The sequence below is a fragment of the Lipotes vexillifer genome, unplaced genomic scaffold (assembly GCF_000442215.2).
Source record: "Lipotes vexillifer unplaced genomic scaffold, Lipotes_vexillifer_v1.1 scaffold916, whole genome shotgun sequence".
NCBI classification, from domain to species: domain Eukaryota; kingdom Metazoa; phylum Chordata; class Mammalia; order Artiodactyla; family Lipotidae; genus Lipotes; species Lipotes vexillifer.
The window spans coordinates 699,166-717,825 of NW_006798383.1; the positions used below are offsets into that span (position 1 = coordinate 699,166).

An 18,660-nucleotide genomic window follows, 5' to 3' on the forward strand; every position below is an offset into this window, starting at 1 on the left:
GGAAAGAGATCATGAGACATTATGCTAGCTTTCCAGGAATTCATGGTATATATGGGGAGATAGATATTTACATAAATAATTAAAATATATAAAGCAGTAGAATAGAGATAAGTTCACAGGCTCTTGCAAAACTGAAATTCTGTTTGGTGTTTTGTTTGGCATTGGAGAGGGAGAATAGTGTCCACTGGAGCCCTGTGGACTGAGAGGGGAGAGCCCGAATTGGTGGCCATTACTGGAAGTAGGGTGAATGCATGGACACTAGGAGGCTAAAAACTCACAGATGTACTACTACTCTCGTAGTTTTCTAAGAACTCTTTATTGTTCTCAGATTTCTCAATTTTCGTGGCATCGTGCTCGTGTTTTATTCTTAGATCTCATTGAAAACATATTTTTTGACATTCTCTTAAATCTCCTACATCAATTCTGTTCCAGTGGAAAACATTTATATGATTTTTCTATTTGGAGTTTGATTTTTCACTTCTATGAGATAATGATTTTCATTATGCTTCCAGGGGTTTTCATTGCTTGCTGATTTATATCAGCGTTAATTCATAACTGTCCATATTAACAGTTACGTTAATTTACCTATCAGCTGACTTACTATTCACACCGGGTCATTAGTTAAGCTGGCAGTAAGGACTGCCTTTAACAGAACTTCCCATAAACAGGGTTCAGTTATTAGCTTCCTATTACTGCTGTAACAAATTGCCACAACCTTAGGGCTTAACTTTGCACAAACTTATGATCTCACAGTTTTGGACATCAGAAGATTGAAATGGGTCTCACGAGACCTAAAGGTGTCAGCAGGGCTGTACTCCTTCTGAAGTCTCTAGGGGAATCTGTTTCCCTAGAACATCTTCAAATCTCTCTTTGCCTGTGACCTTCTGCCTTCCTCTTCCACATTTAAAGGACCCTTGTGATTGGTTACACTAGGCCCACCCAAATAATCCAGGGTATTTTAAGGTCATTTGATTAACAACTTTAATTTTGCCTGCAACCCTAATTCCCTTTGCCATGTAACATAACATATTCATAGGTTCCAGGGATTAGGACTTGACTATCTTTGGGAGGTGGAGCCATGTTATTCTACCTTACCTACAGGTGGCTTTAAATTTAGGTGGCCAGGCAGGTCTTCCCTGTGTAGCCATGCAGACAGGTTTCCTCTGGGTACGGCACGTAGCTCTGGGAATCTGAGAACCCGATGGGTCCTATCTTGGGTTCAGGTTCAAGATCTGCTCCCTTTGAACAAGTACATAGCAGGTGAGCAGAGGTGACTGGCTCCCCAGAGACACAGCTCTAGGATTTGGCAGGGGTTTTCTCCACCTCCTCCCACCCCCACTTCACTGCACAAAAGATGTGGGCAGGTCTGAGGGGCTTCTCCAGTCTCCCCACTGCAATACAGGGAAGGGCCACTAGAAGGAAAGTGGCCAGGCTGGGTTCACCCCTACAACACTCTCAAATTGTCCTGTTCTTTTGGAAACTCAAGTCTCGAGGCGTGTTCATGTCCATCTCTCTGACTTCCAGTAGGGGGCGGGTCGGGGGGGACAAAGTTGTTTTGTGGTTTTTTTTTTTTTTCATTTTTTTTTTTCATCTGTTGAGTCATGTCAGCAGGAGGTTGTAAGATTGCAAGGGTCGAATTTGTGTTTGGCTCAACATCTTGGCTCCATTACCCTCCCTGCTTCTCCTCACCCCTCAGCCCTGTCCTCTTAGGCTTAAACCAGGATGGGCCATTCAAGGAGAGATGCTGAGTGGTTCCACTTGTATGGGACAGAGTGGTCAGATCCATGGAATCGGAGCGTGGAAGGTCGTTGCCAGGGGCTGGGAAGAGGGGGAAATGGGAAGTTACTAATGAAGGGGTATAAAGTTTTGGTTGAACAGGATAGATAAGTTCTGGAGATCAGCTGTACGACCTTTTGCCTATAATCAACAATAGTGTATTGTACACTTAAAATTTTGTTAAGAGGGTAGATCTCATCTTAGGTGCTCTTACCACAATAAAACCAAAATTAAAAAAAAAGTAAAGTAGTGAAGTCTAGTCTTAAACATAAAAAACATTTTAAGACTACCCCCAATAAACATATTTTTAAATGGAAAAAAAAATCTTTCATTTACACCCCCCCTCCCCCCCAAAAAAAATCCCAAACAAACCAGGTTTAAATAGAGCTTTTAAAGAAACATATCCATTGTGTAAGGCAGATGCCTGCCCTCACCCACTGAAAATTCTAATTCAGTAGATTTGGGGTGGGGAGAGGACCTGAGAACCTGTATCTCAAAAATCTTCACCTACAATTCTGATGCACAGCCACAAAAGAATCACTGACTTAAAGTTAGGCACACTGATATTTTGAATTTATGTTAGGAAATAAAGCCATAAACACTTTTTTTATTTGTCCCCTGAACAATGTAACTCTAAAATAAAGAATTCAAAGGCTGAGTACTATACTAGTAGAGGAAAAAAGCCATACAGAGATGGAATAAAGTTTTAAGAATCTGTAACAGGCCTAACCCGCCACCCCACAATTCTGGGAAAAGCTCATTCTTTCTCTTTTCCCCCCAAATGCAAATGTAAGTGTAGTAGGGGAGGAAGAAGAGGATCTAAGGTTGGCAGCTAAAAGTTCAGGGAAGGAGGGCCGTTTCACAATATCCCTTCACACCTGTTCAGCACCTTCCAGTTGCTAAAATGTCATCGCTGATACTGCTTCACTGATTCTCACAATGAAATGGAGAGCTCAGCTGGAAAGGCGGGGGAGGGAGGGAACTGAGACTCAGAGAGAACCCCAGTTCATTGCCTAGGGTGCTACAGTGCTGAACCCATCTTCACACTTCATTCTATTTCTCCAGCTTTTCCTCTATCACATCGTGGCATTTACAGTGGGACAGAGAGGACGCCTGGTCCCCCGGCTTTTCCTTACTCCCTAAGACGGCTCTGCTGTCTGCAGGGCCTCCACCTGGGGCTCGGTACCTGGGCGGCGGCGGCCACCTCGTAGCCGTCGGGGTTCATGGACGGCAGGATGTGAATGCGCGTGCCCTCCACCAGCCGGACGATGCGCTGGTTCCTGTTGCGGAACTCCTCGCACAGAAACTCCGACAGCTGCAGCAGCAGCTCGCGGCCCAGCACCTCGTTGCCGTGCATATTCCCCACATACTTGACTTCCGGTTCCACTGCAAGTGAGAGAAACACACATAAAGAAGATGGGGGAAAGCTTACGAGTGCAGTTAATTCCTAACCATGCAAAGGGACGTTTCCCCTCTTTCTCAGTAATGAATAAAAGAAAAATTCACGCTTCTGTTAGGTCTTTTCCAATAATCCCTGTGCCCCCTTTGAACAAACTGCAACTACAAATGCTACCAAAATTCATGCCACGGATAATAATGTCTTCTACTGATTAAAACCCTACTGTGTACTAGGCATTTACGTTATTGCTAATCTTCACAGAAAACCTGTAAAGTAGGCATTATTAGCCTCAGGATGAGGGTACTGGGTATGGAAGAGGTTAAGTAACTTGTCTGAGGTCACCTGGCAGATTAATAACGGAGGTCAAAGCCCAGGTGGCACTGAGGTAGCTTAATGCTTCTCAGAGACAAATCTTTTCAGGATAAGGATAGTGCTTTTCCAAGATTTGCTGGCCTAAAGTCCTCCAGGTTATAGCATAACAGTTCCTAACTGCACCAGTTGAAAATTTAATTTTCTTGGTACTCAGGTTAAAATCTCCCCTTCATATCTGAGAATGCTGTGTCTCGAGGCACAAAGTAGGAAGGAGTCTATGTATGTCTCATTCCTTAGTCTTTTCTTTGGCTATGTTAACTGTTCAATTGAAGTTAGAACTGAGGTGATAAGAGGAGCCTCTAGAACCACTTAAAAAAATCACTCTTGCCCTGTTTTAAAAGGAAGGAGAAAAGCCCTTGCCAAGTGATTTCCCTTCCACCCAGAACTCTTTTTTGTTTTTAATTAATTAATTTTATTTATTTATTTTTGGCTGTGTTGGGTCTTCGTTGCTGTGCGCAGGCTTTCTCTAGTTGAGGTGAGCTGGGGCTACTCTTCTTTGCGGTGAGCGGGCTTCTCAATGCAGTGGCTTCTCTTGTTGCGGAGCACAGGTTCTACGTGTACAGACTTCAGTAGTTGTGGCACGCGGGCTCAGTAGTTGTGGCTCATGGGCTCTACAGCACAGGCTCAGTAGCTGTGGCGCATGGGCTTGGTTGCTCCGCAGCATGTGGGATCTTCCCGGACCAGGGCTCGAACCCCTGTCCCCTGCATTGGCAGGCAGATTCTTAACCACTGCACCACCAGGAAAGCCCCCATCCAGCACTCTCTTGCCTTCATGCCTTTTCTGATTCTGTGTCTCTTCATCTTCACATTTCCATGCCCTCCTCACCATCCATCTAGGCTCAAATGCTCCTTACTCTGTGAAGCCATCTTGGAATCTCCTTGCTGGGAGTGAACTCGCTATTAAACTTCCCTTTTATGATACCACTTTCTACTCTGAGTTTTGGCTAATTTTGCACATGTCCTATTTTCCTTACTGGACCTGGCCTTTGCAATATATGCCATTTTTAACTTTCTTTAGGATACAATCCATTGTTATTTATCTGCTAAGGCAGTCTTTCGCAAAGGAATGTCTATAACCCATAAGGACTGTGTGGTGGATTTTCTATCATGTACATTCTTTAATCTTATCACGTATTTCTTTAATCTTATCACGTCTTTCTTACTTTTCTTGGTGTTAAGTTATACTTTATTTTACGAAAGGATGGTGATAGCAGATGGTAGGTAGTATTCTTCAACATCCTTGTTCAGTAAAATAAAATTTGGAAAATCTATTTTAGTCCTCTCTGATCTCCCATATATATATATATATTTGTGTGTGCATGTGAAATCCATAAGTTTGGGAACCACTGCCCTGTAGAACCTACCATAGTCCCTTGCTCTTAGGAGGTATTCAATATAAAATTCTTTTGTCTCTACTTTCCGTGTATCCAGAATACAATACAACCACTTCTCCTAACAACCACTGTCATCATTTTGGTTCAAGCTCCCACAATCGCAAGCTTGCATTACTACAATAAACCTCCTACTTGAACTCCTTGCATCTGCCCAGCCATGCAAGTCTATTCTCCTGAGTCAGTGTTTGGCAAACGTTTCCTGTAAAGGACCAGATAGTAAATCCTTTGGGCTTCCTGGGCTATATTGTCTTCACTGCTGCTACTCAACGCTTCCAGTGAAAGCAGACATAGATGATACAAAAACAAATGGGTGTGACTGTGTTTCAGTGAAACTTTATTTACCAAAACAGGTAGCTGGCCCTCAAGGCTCTAGTTTGCTGACTCTTGTTCTGAGTGATCTTTTAAAAGTTTTAGTCAGATCATGTCACTCCTCTGCTTAAAACCCTCCAACGGCTTCTCACTTCACTCAGAGCAAAAGCCAAAATTTTTGCGGAGGCCTGCAACCCCCATGTGATCTCCTCCTGCCCGGTATCCCCGACAGCTCTGCTCTGACCTTGCTTTCCTGTGGTTCACTGTCCCGGAGCCACAGGGGCCTCCTCGCTGCTCCTCACACATGGCAAGCGTGCTCCGGCTCTTGCCTCTGTGCGGTGTTTTCCTCCCCAGAACCAGTATGGCACCTCAATCACGTACTCAAAACTCACCTCGAAGGAGCAGCTTTTCCTAAAAAGCAACACCCCCTCCCCCACTCAACCCACAATTGTCCACAACTCCCTCTCTCTCCTTCCTGGTTTCTTTTTCTCAATAGCACTTATTTTCATCTGGTATAATATATATTTATTTAGTTACCTATTTATTGCCAGTCTTACCTCGCTAGAATTAAGGCCCTGAGGGCAGAGTCTTTGTTTTATTCTCTGTGCTATATTCAGAGTCTACCAAAGTGCTTACATTGAGTAGATCATCAGTAATACTTGTGGAATAATTAAGGAATGAATGGATGTACCGTTGATAGGGCATCAGAGAAAAGAGGGATCAGTAAGTTACAATAGTATGAAACCTTCAAGAAAGGCACTGAATGCTAGAAAGTAGACAGGGCACCAAGAAAGGGTCTTGGAGTGAGGGGCTAAGCCTACAATGTCCATTAGCACCCACAAGCTTCCACAATGAACACACGACCTGAGTAAAAGCAGGGTGTTTGCTCTGCAAGTGCATTTTCAAAGCAAGGCCCTTATCTTCACCTAATCACGTAGCCTTCCTTGAGCCCTCTCTCCCTTCCCCTGAACTGGCCACTTAAGAGTTTGAAGCTGTCATGGACAGAATCCACTGGGTGTGAGGTTGCCACTGAAGGTTTTTAAGCAAGGGAGGGAGGGGATTATATCAGTATTTGGGCATCTAGCATCTGTGTCTTAAATGAAAGGTTTAGAGAGTGGTTAGGCGTTAGGAGAACGTCAGGAGCCTGGTGCAATCATTTAGGCAGGCTGTGATGGAATCTGGGCTAGGGGGAAGGGTGAGGAAGTGGAGAGGAAAAGAGACTTGAGGTTGACAGTTTGAAGGAGGAACTGACGTACTTGAATGTCACAATTGCTGTAAGTAAAGCAGTAAAGTAGAAAAAACTTAAATGCCCATCAATAAATGAACTGCTAAATACAACCTTGCAACCATGGAATATTATGCAGTCAAAAATGACAATGTAGATCTATATTTACAGACATGCTATTCATCAAAGACTATGAAATGAGAAAAGCAGATATAGTATGATTCCATTTTTATTATAAAAATGACGTGTAGGAAAGGGGAGGTGGCTTAAACACGCAGAGAAGAAAGTCTGGAAGGAGATACATCAATATGTTAACGATGGTCATCTGTGAGTGGTGGGATTACGGGTGAGGTTTTTACCTTATCTAATTTCTACTTTAATCCAAACATGGATGGCTTTTATAATAGAAACAAACTAACAACAAATAATGCAATGAATAAAATGAATACCCCAAACCTCAAACTCTCTCCAGGATCCCATACTCTGAGTACACTGTCATTCCCCCAAAGAGCTATCCTTAAACTCTGGCAGAACTAGAAGGGTTAATTGTTTCTCCAGAGGCATTGCATAGGGAAAGGCAGAATAGTAACAGCAAGGAAGAAAGAAGGGTAATGGGAGGGAAGGCGGGGGGGATGGGAAGGGAGCAGGGAAAAAGATTCACCTTTTACCATTAAGGTCTTGAGCAAACAGAACCCCAAAAGGAGGAGCAGACTGGAGCCTGAACTGGGGTTGCAGCTCCCCAGAGGCAGGGCCAGTTTGTAGGCTAAGCAAGGAAAATACTCAGGCCAGGCTGGGGAAGTAGTGATACCTTATGGGTGGAGGGGTCCAGGAACCTCCCCAGAAACCACCCCAATTATTGGATTTGTAAGGGAAGGGTCCTGCCCACACACACTTTAAGATACACGCTCAGGGCTTACAGGGCTCGTGGATTCCAGGGTAGTCACTGAATTCCAGCACGTAGAGGTGTCTTCCCTTCACACTGCGCCCAATGCTGTAAACCCTCGTGACATGGGGGCATTCATTGTGCACCTTGTACAGCGTCCGCACGAGGTCATCATAGCGGTGGTGGCGAAAGGTCACCGGGGCAACCAACTTGAAGAGAAGGAGCTGGAGGAAAATTGAGACCAGGTCTGACATCTTGCTGGGCTTTTTCAGAGACCCACTAAAATGGGCCCCGCTTCTCCCAGTAACCCGTCAAAATCCAAGGGCCAAGAACCAGCTTTTCCTAGTTTCCCACCAGTAAACACCAGTGTGACAGTGCCTGGGAAGGAAGTTCAGAACTGTCCCTCCAAAGCCAGAAGTTATTTATGTAGCTCTGGAATAGGCACTCATCTCCCCTCCCCCATTTCTCTGCCTCTCCTAATCCATGAAAACCTTTTGAAAGGTTTTTGCAGTTCTTCAGATTGGGTAGTTTCACTGATTCTGGTTTACTGATTAACTGGACTGTAAACAGGCTTAATAAATAGCTGCTTATAACCCTTTGATTCCCGGAGAATTCGGAGAAGCTTGGCCTGTCCTTGTTCCCTATATTACAGTATAGGAAAGGGTATTAAAATAGAACACTCTGTCCTTTTGATCCATTCTACATCCTATCTTTCTGAAGCACAGCTCTGTCTTGTCCCTTTTCTCCTCAAAAATCTTCAACGGATACCATCGAGAAAATGAAAAGGTGAGCCCCAGGTTGGGAGAAGGCAGTTGCCAATCATGTATCTGACAATATATCCAGATTAAATCAAGAACTCTTACAACCCAGTAATAAAACAAACAACCCAATTTAAAAGTGGGGAAAAGATGTGAATAGACATTTTATTCAACTAAAGTAGATATATGAATGACTAATGAACACATTAAAGATGTTCAACATTATTGGTCATTAAGGAAATGCAACTTAAAACCACAATGAGGGCTTCCCTGGTGGCGCAGTGGTTGAGAGTCTGCCTGCTGATGCAGGGGACACGGGTTCGTGCCCTGGCCCGGGAAGATCCCACATGCCACAGAGCGGCTGGGCCCACAATCCATGGTCGCTGAGCCTGCGCGTCCGGAGCCTGTGCTCCGCAACGGGAGAGGCCACAACAGTGAGAGGCCCACGTACCACAAAAAACAAACAAACAGAAAAAACAAAAAAACAACACAATGAGATATCACATCACATCCACTAGAATGGCTATAATCAAAAAGACACAATAACAAGTGTTGTCGAGAATAGGGAGAAACTAGAAACCTCATATATTGCCGATGGGAATATAAATGGTGCAGCCACTTTGGAAAACAGTTTTGCAGTTTCTTAGAAGTTTAAATATATACTTACTATACAATCCAGCAATTTCCTAGGTATCTACCCAAGAGAAATGAAAATACATATCCACACAAAAACTAGTATGTAAATGTTCATAGCAGTATTACCCACAATAGAAAAGTAGAAACAATCTAAATATCCATTAACTAATGAATGGATAAACAAAATAATGGCATATCCATGCAATGGAATATCATTTGACAATGAAAAGGACTTAAGTACTGATACATTGTACAAGATGGATGAACCTTAAAAATATTATGCTCAGTGAAAGAAGACACAAAAGATCACATATTATATGATCCAATTCATAGGAGATGTTTACAAAACACAAACATATAGAGACAGAAAGTAAACTAGAGGTTGGCTAGGGCTAGGAGTGAAAATGCAGAGTGACTACAAATGGGCACGAGATTTCTTCTTAGGGTGATAGAAGTGTTCTAAAATTAGATTGTGGTGACTGTACAACTCTGTAAATACACTAAAATTCACTGAATTGTAAATGGGAAGCAGATGAATTTTATGGTATACAAATTATATGTCAATAAAGCTGCTTTTAAAAAATAAATAAAAATAATTAAGTACAGCCACCCAAAAGTTAGCTATGAATTTACCATACAACACAACAATTCCACTCCTGGGTACCTACCCAAGAGAACAAAGACTTTTACACAAGAATATTCATAGCAGCATTATTTGTAGTAGCCAAAAAGTGGAAACTACCCAAGTGTCCACCAACTGATGGATAAATAAAATGTGGTATATCCATACAATTGAACATTATTCAGCAATAAAAAGGAATAAAATACTAATACATGCTACAACATGGATGGACTTCAAAAACACCATGCTAACTGAAAGGAGCCAACACAGAAAACCCTCTTATTGTATGATTCCATTTATATGAAATGTCCTGCAAAAGTAAACTTACAAAGTAAAATAGTGACTTACTACGGCTGGGAGTGGAAAAGGAGATTCACTGTAAATGGGCATGAGGGATCTTGTTGGAGTGATGAGAATGTTCTAAAACTGGGTGATGGTGATGGTTGCATAACTTGGTAAATTTACTAGAAATCATTGAATTGCACACTTAAAATGGATGAATTTTATGGTACGTAAATTATACTCCAATAAAGTTTTTTTTTTTTTTAAACAAAGTTTCAGTGGAATTTCATGCACTAGAGTGTAAAATCCAAATGCTTCTGCCTGGTTTTCAAGTCACTCCTACCAGGTTCAATTGTGACCTCACTCCAGTACAGCCCCTCTGCAGTGCCTACTGTCTTCTGAGCATGCCCTCATCACCTGCTTTCCTGCTTTTGCTTATGTTCTTTCCCCAGGTAGCTTTACTCAGCTCCAAACCCTGGGTCTTCCTCATGTCCCCTTGCAATTGCTGTTACCATCAGTCTTTTTATCTCCAATCTTATGACTTTGCCTGTTATGCACTTATCCACTGTGCTAGGTGTTAGGTGTTAGGATAGAGGGCAGCCCTGCTGATGCATTGTTCCTGCCCCCCAGGATGATCGGCAGCCTCTAGCACACAGCCTGGCACGGGGGCACATTTGTTGAATGAATGAATAGACCTATTATTGACCTTTCCTCTTGCATCCTCCTGTGCTTCAGCAAACTTTTCCAAGGAAATCCTATGCTTTTCTCACCTGTCAGTAAAGACAGCTATCAACTCTTGGTTATATTGGGTGAACAAACTATAGCCAGGCCAGTCTGGCCCACAGATGGTCTAGAGTTGGCCCAAGATCAGTACCAAATCAGCAGTACCACAGAGTAAAAACCACAGGATTTTGCACCCACGGCTAAAATCCCATAATTTTCTGATGAGATCCTGACACCCCAGGTGGTGAGGGCAGGCATCAAGAGAGAAAGCTGAAAGGACATCACTAATGCTGTTACACATTAAGCCCTTGATCTAGGACTGATGAAATAAAATTTATATTTTAAGGCAGGACAAGAAAAAATTAAACATAAAATTTTCTCTGTGTGTTTGTTTGGACCTCCTCCCTCCCTCCCTCACGTGCAGTGTGCATCCACATTACACATTAACCAGAGCTCAAAGATGGGCCTGCTCTATAGTAAAGATCAATTTTTTTCCTAGCAATGCAACTTCTTAAAAGAATAGTGTTCTTTCCCAGCCCTGTAGGGGGTCGTGGTGACTTGCTGCTCACTTTGTACGTGCTTACGTGGACCATGTATCCTTGGTGAACTTTATGTAAAATATCAATATGTCATTTTGATGTACAATCCTTTGTCTCAAAAATGTATGTGACTGTGCCTTAGACTCCTAACAGGTGGAATGGTTCTCAGAGCTTTCTAAGAATATGCTTCCCGGAATGGGCATCATCAGAAAATCTACAAACAACAAATGCTGGAGAGGGTGTGGAGAAAAGAGAACCCTCCTGCACTGTTATATATATAATATAACATATATATAATATATATATAATATATATAATATATATATATAAAATATATTATATATATCAATATACAGCCACTATGGAGAACAGTATGGAAGTTCCTTAAAAAACTAAAAATAGAACTACCATACGACCCAGCGATCCCACTCCTGGGCACATACCCTGAGAAAACCATAATTCAAAAAGACACATGTGGCGCATGCTCCACCCACCCCGGAGCCTCACCCTCTGCCATGATGAGGAAATGAGTGCCAGAGAGGGCGTGAAATTTAAATTCCACTCAGGGGAGAAAGTGTTGTGCTTCGAGCCTGACCCCACCAAGGCACAAGTGCTAGATGATGCCAAGACTGTCGATGTTATTGTTGGTAAAGACGAAAAAGGCAGAAAGATCGCAGAATATCTGATCCATTTGAATAGTTGGAACAGAAGCTGGGATAGATGGGCAGCTGAAGATCATGTCCTTCGTGACACCGATGAAAATTGGAGATTACAGAGTAATTGGCAAGAAAAGCTGTAGCTCACCTGAGAAGCACAGGAAGAAAGAGGAAGTGCTTCAGGTTGCCAGGTGTGGACTCTGTCTTAAAAAGCCTCCCTGCTGAAGAAAAAGATGAAAATGTTGAAAACTTAATAAGCAGTTCCTCTGATGACAGTAGTGAAGAAAAGGATGAAGAAATAAGTGAAGAAAGTGATATTGAAGAAAAGACTGACATGAAGGAAGAACCAGAGCTGCACACAAAAAAGGAAATGGAAGAAAGAACAATAGCTGTAGAAATCCCTGAAGTTCTGAAGAAGCCTGAGGATGATTGTTACTGTATCAACAGGAGGAAACGGTTAGTGAAACTTTCATGCCAGACCAACATCGTAACTATTTTGGAATTGTACGTGAAGCATTTTGCTATCAGTACAGCCTTTTCAGCCAATGAGAGGCCTCATCACCATCAGGCTATGCCACACGCCAACATGAGTGTGCATTATATCCTAGCAGAAAAGAACGTTGACCTTTGTAAGGAGATGGTGGATGGATTAAGAATAACCTTTGATTACACTTTCCCATTGATTTGGCTCTATCCATATGAACAAGTTCAGTATAAAAAGATGACTTCGTCCAGATGTTTTCTTCCGATTAAGGGAAGTACCACAAACGCTAATCAGAACCCGGGGGATCTCTCTCCAAGCCCACCTTTGTTGAATCCATCCACACCACAGCCCACAGAGAGTCAGCCAACCACAGGCGAGCCAGCCGCCCCCAAAAGGTGCAAAGCCAAGCCAGAAGCCTTGCAGTCTCTGAGGAGGTCCACACGCCACTCTGCCAATTGCGACAGGCTGTCTGAGGGCGGCGGCTCGCCTCAGCCCAAGTGTCGGCAGCAGGACACGTCTGCCAGCACGCCCAAGCTGTTCCTGCACCTGGAAAAGAAGACGCCTGTTCATAGCAGATCATCCTCACCTGTTCCTCTGACCCCTAGCAAGGAAGGGAGTGTGGTGTTTGCTGGCTTTGAAGGCAGAAGAACTAATGAAACAAACGAGGTCCTCTCCTGGAAACTTGTAACTGACAGTTACCCCCCAGGTGACTAGCCACCTCCACCCTCTTAAATTTATGGGGCGCAACACTTGCTGCAATTGTTCATGAAACTTCCAGAAATCCTTGGAAGGTTGTCCTTTTCTGAGAAGAATCTGAAGGCTTTACTGAAGCACTTTGATCTCTTTCTGAGGTTTTTAGCAGAATACCATGATGACCTTTTCCCAGAGTCTGCCTATGTTGCTGCCTGTGAGGTGCACTACAGCACGAAGAACCCCAGGGTGATTTATTAAGGTTTTGATGGTTCTGGAAGAACAGCTTCTCTATCTAGCTTTGTGCTCTCAGTCCCCAGTAAAGAACTAGGGAGTTGGTGGGCCTCCCTTACAGGCAGAGCGAATGCGATACCCCCCTTGGGAGGCTATGGCAGGCCCATTTGTTTGAGCTGCTTACCTCCCGTAGTTATTTCTGTTATGGATTACTTCCTAGGTGCCGGAACGGCCTCCAACATGTGATCCTTGCCATGGTACATGTCATCTGTGACGGCGGGTAACGAGCAGCTGTGTTCACAGTGAAATGGTCACGAAAGTGTGTGTAGGTTGGGCTGTTTCAGTAGACAGGAGTTACTTGTTAGCAATAACCACATTTTTTTAGTTATTTGTTAGCATTAAACAAAATCGTTTTGCAAGCCGTTTTCCTTCTTGTGATTAGGCTGAGCAACAAAACATTAGTTTTGCTTGGAAACTGAAGAGTAGTCCCAGAGTATTTTAGAGGGAGTTGATATTGATGGCAAAAGAAAATTTGCAGCTATACATTTGCTTGTTACAGTTCCTTTTCTATAAAACCTTATTTTTGGTGATCTAAATAAAGCATTGCCTGAATGTTTGAGATTTTATAGCTACACTTGGTTGTGTAATGTTATAGTTCCCTTTCTGTAAGATGTTATTTTTGGTGATCTCAAATAAATCATTGCCCATCTTGTTGGAAAGAACCAAGAGAGAGTTTTCAAAAAAAAAAAAGACACATGCACCCCAATTGTCATTGCAGCACTATTTACGATAGCCAGGTCATGGAAGCAACCTAAATGCCCATCAACAGACGAATGAATAAAGAAGCTGTGGTATATATATACAATGGAATATTACTCAGCCATAAAAAGGAACAAAATTGGGTCATTTGTAGAGACGTGGATGGACCTAGAGATTGTCATACAGAGTGAAGTAAGTCAGAAAAAGAAAAAAATATTGTATATTAACGCATACATGTGGAATATAGAAAAATGGTATAGATGAACCAGTTTGCAAGGCAGAAATAGAGACACAGATGTAGAAAACAAACGTACGGACACCAAGGGAGTAAGGGGTGGGTGGTGGGATGAACTGGGAGATTGGAATTGACATATATACACTAATATGTATAAAATAGATAACTAATAAGAACCTGCTGTATAAAAAATAAATAAATAAAATAAAATTCAAAAATTCAAAAAAAAAAAAAAAAGAATATGCTTCCCGGGTTACAATCTTCAGTTTGGCTTGAATAAGATTCCCCCTTTTTCCCCTCGTAACTTGATAATTAATTGAATTTTTGTCAACAGGACAATATCTATTGTCATTATTGAAGGTTTGGCTTAGTGGTCCCTAGATAGTCCCAAACTGTTCCTCTGCAGAAGAATTCCCATTTCTCTGGTAAATGTGTCTTTAGTTCTTATGGTGATCTCACTCATGCTAAACAGATGACACCCATTCTCTAGGAGGGGAATGTACCCTCCCCTGCTTGTATGAACTTCGGGTTGTTGTAAACAGGGAATGTCCTCTGTACATCAGGGCTGAGATTGACACCCCTTCCCTGGAATTTCACATAGAGTACCAGAGCATATGCCCTGAAGCCAGAGGGCATACAATGTCTCTCAAAGCAACCAGAAGTAGAAGGAACTTGAGTGTCAGGGGGATATATTCTTTTAAAAAAATTTTTTTATAGCTTCATTGAGATGTAATTTACATATAACACTGGTACATTTAAGGTATACAATGTGATGACTTAATACATGTATGCATTGCAAAATGATTACCACGTTAGGGTTAATTAACACTTCCATCACCTCATGTACTTGTGTGTGTGTGTGTGTGTGTGTGTGTGTGTGTGTGTGTGTGAGAACATTTACAATCTACTCTCTTAGCAACTTTCAAGTATATAATAAAGTCCTGTAAACTATAGTCACCAGCTGTACATTAGATTCCCAGAACTTATTCATCTTACAGCTTGAAGTTTGTACCCTTTGCCCAACATCTCATTTCCTCTACTCCCCAGCCCCAGACAACTACCATTCTACTCTGTTTCTACGAGTATGGCTGTTTTAGATTCCACATATAAGGGAGATCATACAGTATTTGTCTTCTTCTATCTGGCTTATTTCACTTAGCATATGCAGAGATATACAAGTTCAACTCCCTCTTAGGCCATTTGATCTTGGGCCAAATAATTAAATTCTATAACCTCAGTTTCCCTCTGTATAGGATGCAGAAAAAACAGCTCCTTCCTCATGAGTTGTGTGACTCAAACAAGATAATATACATAAGGCCTTTTGCACGGTGCCTGGCACATGGTAAGGGCTTAATAAATATTATTAGCAGTATTAATAGTAGCAGCAGCATTAAGCATCTATCTACTCTGTGCTAGAGACCCGGCTAGGTGATGGAGATACAATTCATTCATTCAATATATATATTGAATGTATCTAAAGGCTTTACTTGTATCCTTATTTTTGATATAGAATAAAACCAACAAAGATCTTTGACCATGTGGTGCTTACATTCGAGTGAAGCGACAGATAACCAAGAGCGAGAAAAGCAGCTACTATCCTAAAGATACAGACTAGCGAACAAGCACAACACCAGGGGAAGAGTGATGGATGTAACCACATGGGCCATTGAGCAGAGGGTCACCTAACCTAGCTTTGGGGGGTCAGGGAGGGCTTGCTGGAGGATATGTGGGAGTTGAATCAGATCAGAGAGTCCTGTATCCTCCTGTGGTAAGTATAGTAATGGCCCCCAAAGGTGTCCACATCCTAATCCCTGGAACCCATGAATATGTTATGTTACATGGCGCATGTTAATGCGCTAATCTTGAGATGGAGGGATTATCCAGGTGGGCCCAGTGTAATCACAAGTGTCCTTATAAGAGAAAGAGGAAGGCAGGAGGGTCAGAGTCAGAGTGATGAGACGTGAGAAAGGCTCAGTGGGCCGTTGCTGGCTTTGAAGATGGAGGAAGGGGCCAGGAGCCAAGGCACGCAAGCAGCCTCTAAAAACTACAAAAGCCTAGGAAACACATTCTCCCCAGGAGCCTTCAGAAAAGAATCAGCCCTGTCAACCCTTGCTTTTAGTCCAATGAGACCCATTTCAGACTTCTGATCTCCAGAACTGTAAGATAACAAATCAGGGTTGTTTTAAGCCACTACATTTGTGGTAATTTTTTACCTACAATAGGAAATGAATACATCCCCTAATACCTTAAGTCCTGGACAGAGCTGGGGCTCTTGGAGGTCAGGGAAAGCTGGAGCAGAAAGCTCACTTGTCTGACATCCTCCAAGGGTTTTGACTCAAATCTTGGGAAGCCAGCCCTGCATAGCCTTGTTTAGGCAAACGAATCAAACTTCCCAACCCACACCTTCAGTAATCTTAGTTTTAAAATTTCTTTCTATCCTCCAGCAGTAACTCTGAGATTCTGCAGCACAGTCTCAATGTAATTTAAGCCTGCTTAATAAATTATTAGTTGACTGGACCTATAAATGAATCAAGAGTCCAGCTCAATTCAAGTCAAGAAGAACTCTGAGAGCTACTTGGGTTTTAAGGGTTAGGAGAGTGCAGGGCAAAAGGAACCTGGCTGAGAGTGGAGAGTAAGGCAAGTCAGTCCTCGGGACAGATCTTCCAATTCTTTGCCTGGAATGTTCTTCTCTCAGCTCATCTTATACTTCTGATATTAGCACAATGGTGAACTACACATGGAGGCCTTCCCCTGATATCTCACCTAAAGAGGTCTCCCCTGGTTATGCTCAGTCTTATCTCCTGTTTATTTCAATCAGAATATTTGACTTAGTCTGCCCTTATTTATTTATTTACTTCTTTATTGTCTACTAGCTTTCTCTTCCAGCAGAAGATAAACTCAGTGAAGGCCAAGACTAACTTATCTTACTTAACTGTTCACCACTAAATCCCAGTACAAGGTGCTTGATACCTTTTTTTTTTTTTGCAGTACGTGGGCCTCTCACTGTTGTGGCGTCTCCCGTTGCGGAGCACAGGCTCCGGACGCGGACGCGCAGGCTCAGCGGCCATGGCTCACGGGCGCAGCCACTCCGCGGCATGTGGGATCTTCCCGGATCGGGGCACAAACCCGTGTCCCCTGCACCGGCAGGCAGACTCTCAACCACTGAGCCACCAGGGAAGCCCTGTGCTGGATACATTTTAAAATGAAGGAAGTAATGTATGAACTGAGATCTGAGATCTGAATGAATAGATGTTAACCAGGTTAAAAACGGTAGAGGAGTGTGTGTTTGGAGAGAGTTTTAAGAGGGGTGAAGCTTATTGATCCCTCCTTATAACGCTGACTCTGTAGGAGTCTGCTGAGGTCTGTTCTTGAATTTCTTCTCTTTATCAGCACTTAACTCCAGATGGTCTCATCGACAAATCCCACTATAAGCTGATGACCCTCAAATTTATATTTCTTGCTTCTACTTCTCTGAACTCCAAAACTGTACTTCCAGCTACATACCTCACACCTCCATGAGGCTTTCTAACAGGTACCCATTCCTAAGGCCACTAATCCCCCCTCCAGTCCCTGAAGCCAGACAGAGCCTTACAGATACAAACTGTGTCCACAAGTGACACCAATTGGTGATGAGTCAATTGGATGAGGAGAAACCAACTGTGTCCCCAGCACTCCCTTTTCACCTTCCCCTATTTAATATTTCCTCAAAGCACTTTTAACCATCTGACATGTTGTATATTTAATTGTCTGTTTATTGTCTTCTCTCCCTATAAGGATATAAGCACCTTGTGGGCAGAGAATTGATCTCTTTTATTTTCTGATGTGTCTCTAGCAATTAGACTGGGGCCTGGCATGTAGTAAGTTCCAATAAATACTTGTGGATCAGTGAATGACTGAATGATTAAATGCTTTTACCCACATAATCCCCTTTGAACTTCACCTCAATCTTTCTTGAGACCATTATATTCCACTTACATATATGAAGATCCCTAAAATTTAAATGATTTTCCCAGCTCATATAACATATAGTTGGAAAATCTGGAGATTAAATTAGCTTTCTGACTCCAAAGCTTGGTGCTTTCCATAATACTGAATGCCTCCACCACGTGGGCCTGGTTACATCACAAAAACTGCCTCTAATCTGGCTTCCAGTTCTTAAGAGTAACTGAAAAATCCTTCTTTTAAAAAATAACTTTATATGCTTATGTAAAAATGAGTATGTTTGTTATGAAAACATAGAAAAGTATGAGGATAAAAATAAGATACTACCCGCATACCCCATCAGCTAGGACACTGTAATCAACTGGTGACAATCAACTGGTGACAATCAATCTTATTGTGATGACTCTTAAAATCTGTTCTTTCCCTTTTCAGTTTCCCCAAATTGGCAAATATTACCATGATTGATCCAATTTCTTAGACCAAAACCTAGGACTCATCCACAATCCCTCTCTTTATCTCACTCCCCATATCATCAAGTTATACAGACTGCTTTGAATGTATGTCTGGAAACTGACTATTTCTCTCACCTTGACCACTGTCATCTTAGTCCAGGTGACCATATCTTACTTGCTTGGATGGTGACAATAGCCCCATCATAGATTTCTTGTTTGGACAATGACAAAAGCCTCCTCAAATATTCTCCATTTCCATTTTCTTTTGCCCTACTAGTTTTATTCCCTAC

At 42.4% G+C, this 18,660-nt stretch overlaps 1 protein-coding gene and 1 pseudogene across 1 annotated transcript in view; one reads left to right on the forward strand and one right to left on the reverse strand.

Annotated features, from left to right (window-relative positions):
• Positions 1 to 7,773, reverse strand: part of CPN1 (carboxypeptidase N subunit 1) — a 36,088-nt gene extending 28,315 nt beyond the window's left edge. Inside the window, exons 1-2 of the mRNA XM_007470331.1 lie at positions 7,393 to 7,773; positions 2,963 to 3,162 (exon numbers count right to left, since the gene is read on the reverse strand). Of these exons, the coding sequence (XP_007470393.1) occupies positions 2,963 to 3,162; positions 7,393 to 7,612 (420 nt within the window). The 5' untranslated portion in view covers positions 7,613 to 7,773. The remainder of the gene's footprint in view (positions 1 to 2,962; positions 3,163 to 7,392) is intronic.
• Positions 7,774 to 11,444: 3,671 nt separating this feature from the next.
• Positions 11,445 to 13,009, forward strand: LOC103083930 (male-specific lethal 3 homolog pseudogene; annotated as a pseudogene).
• The last annotated feature ends 5,651 nt before the right edge of the window (positions 13,010 to 18,660 follow it).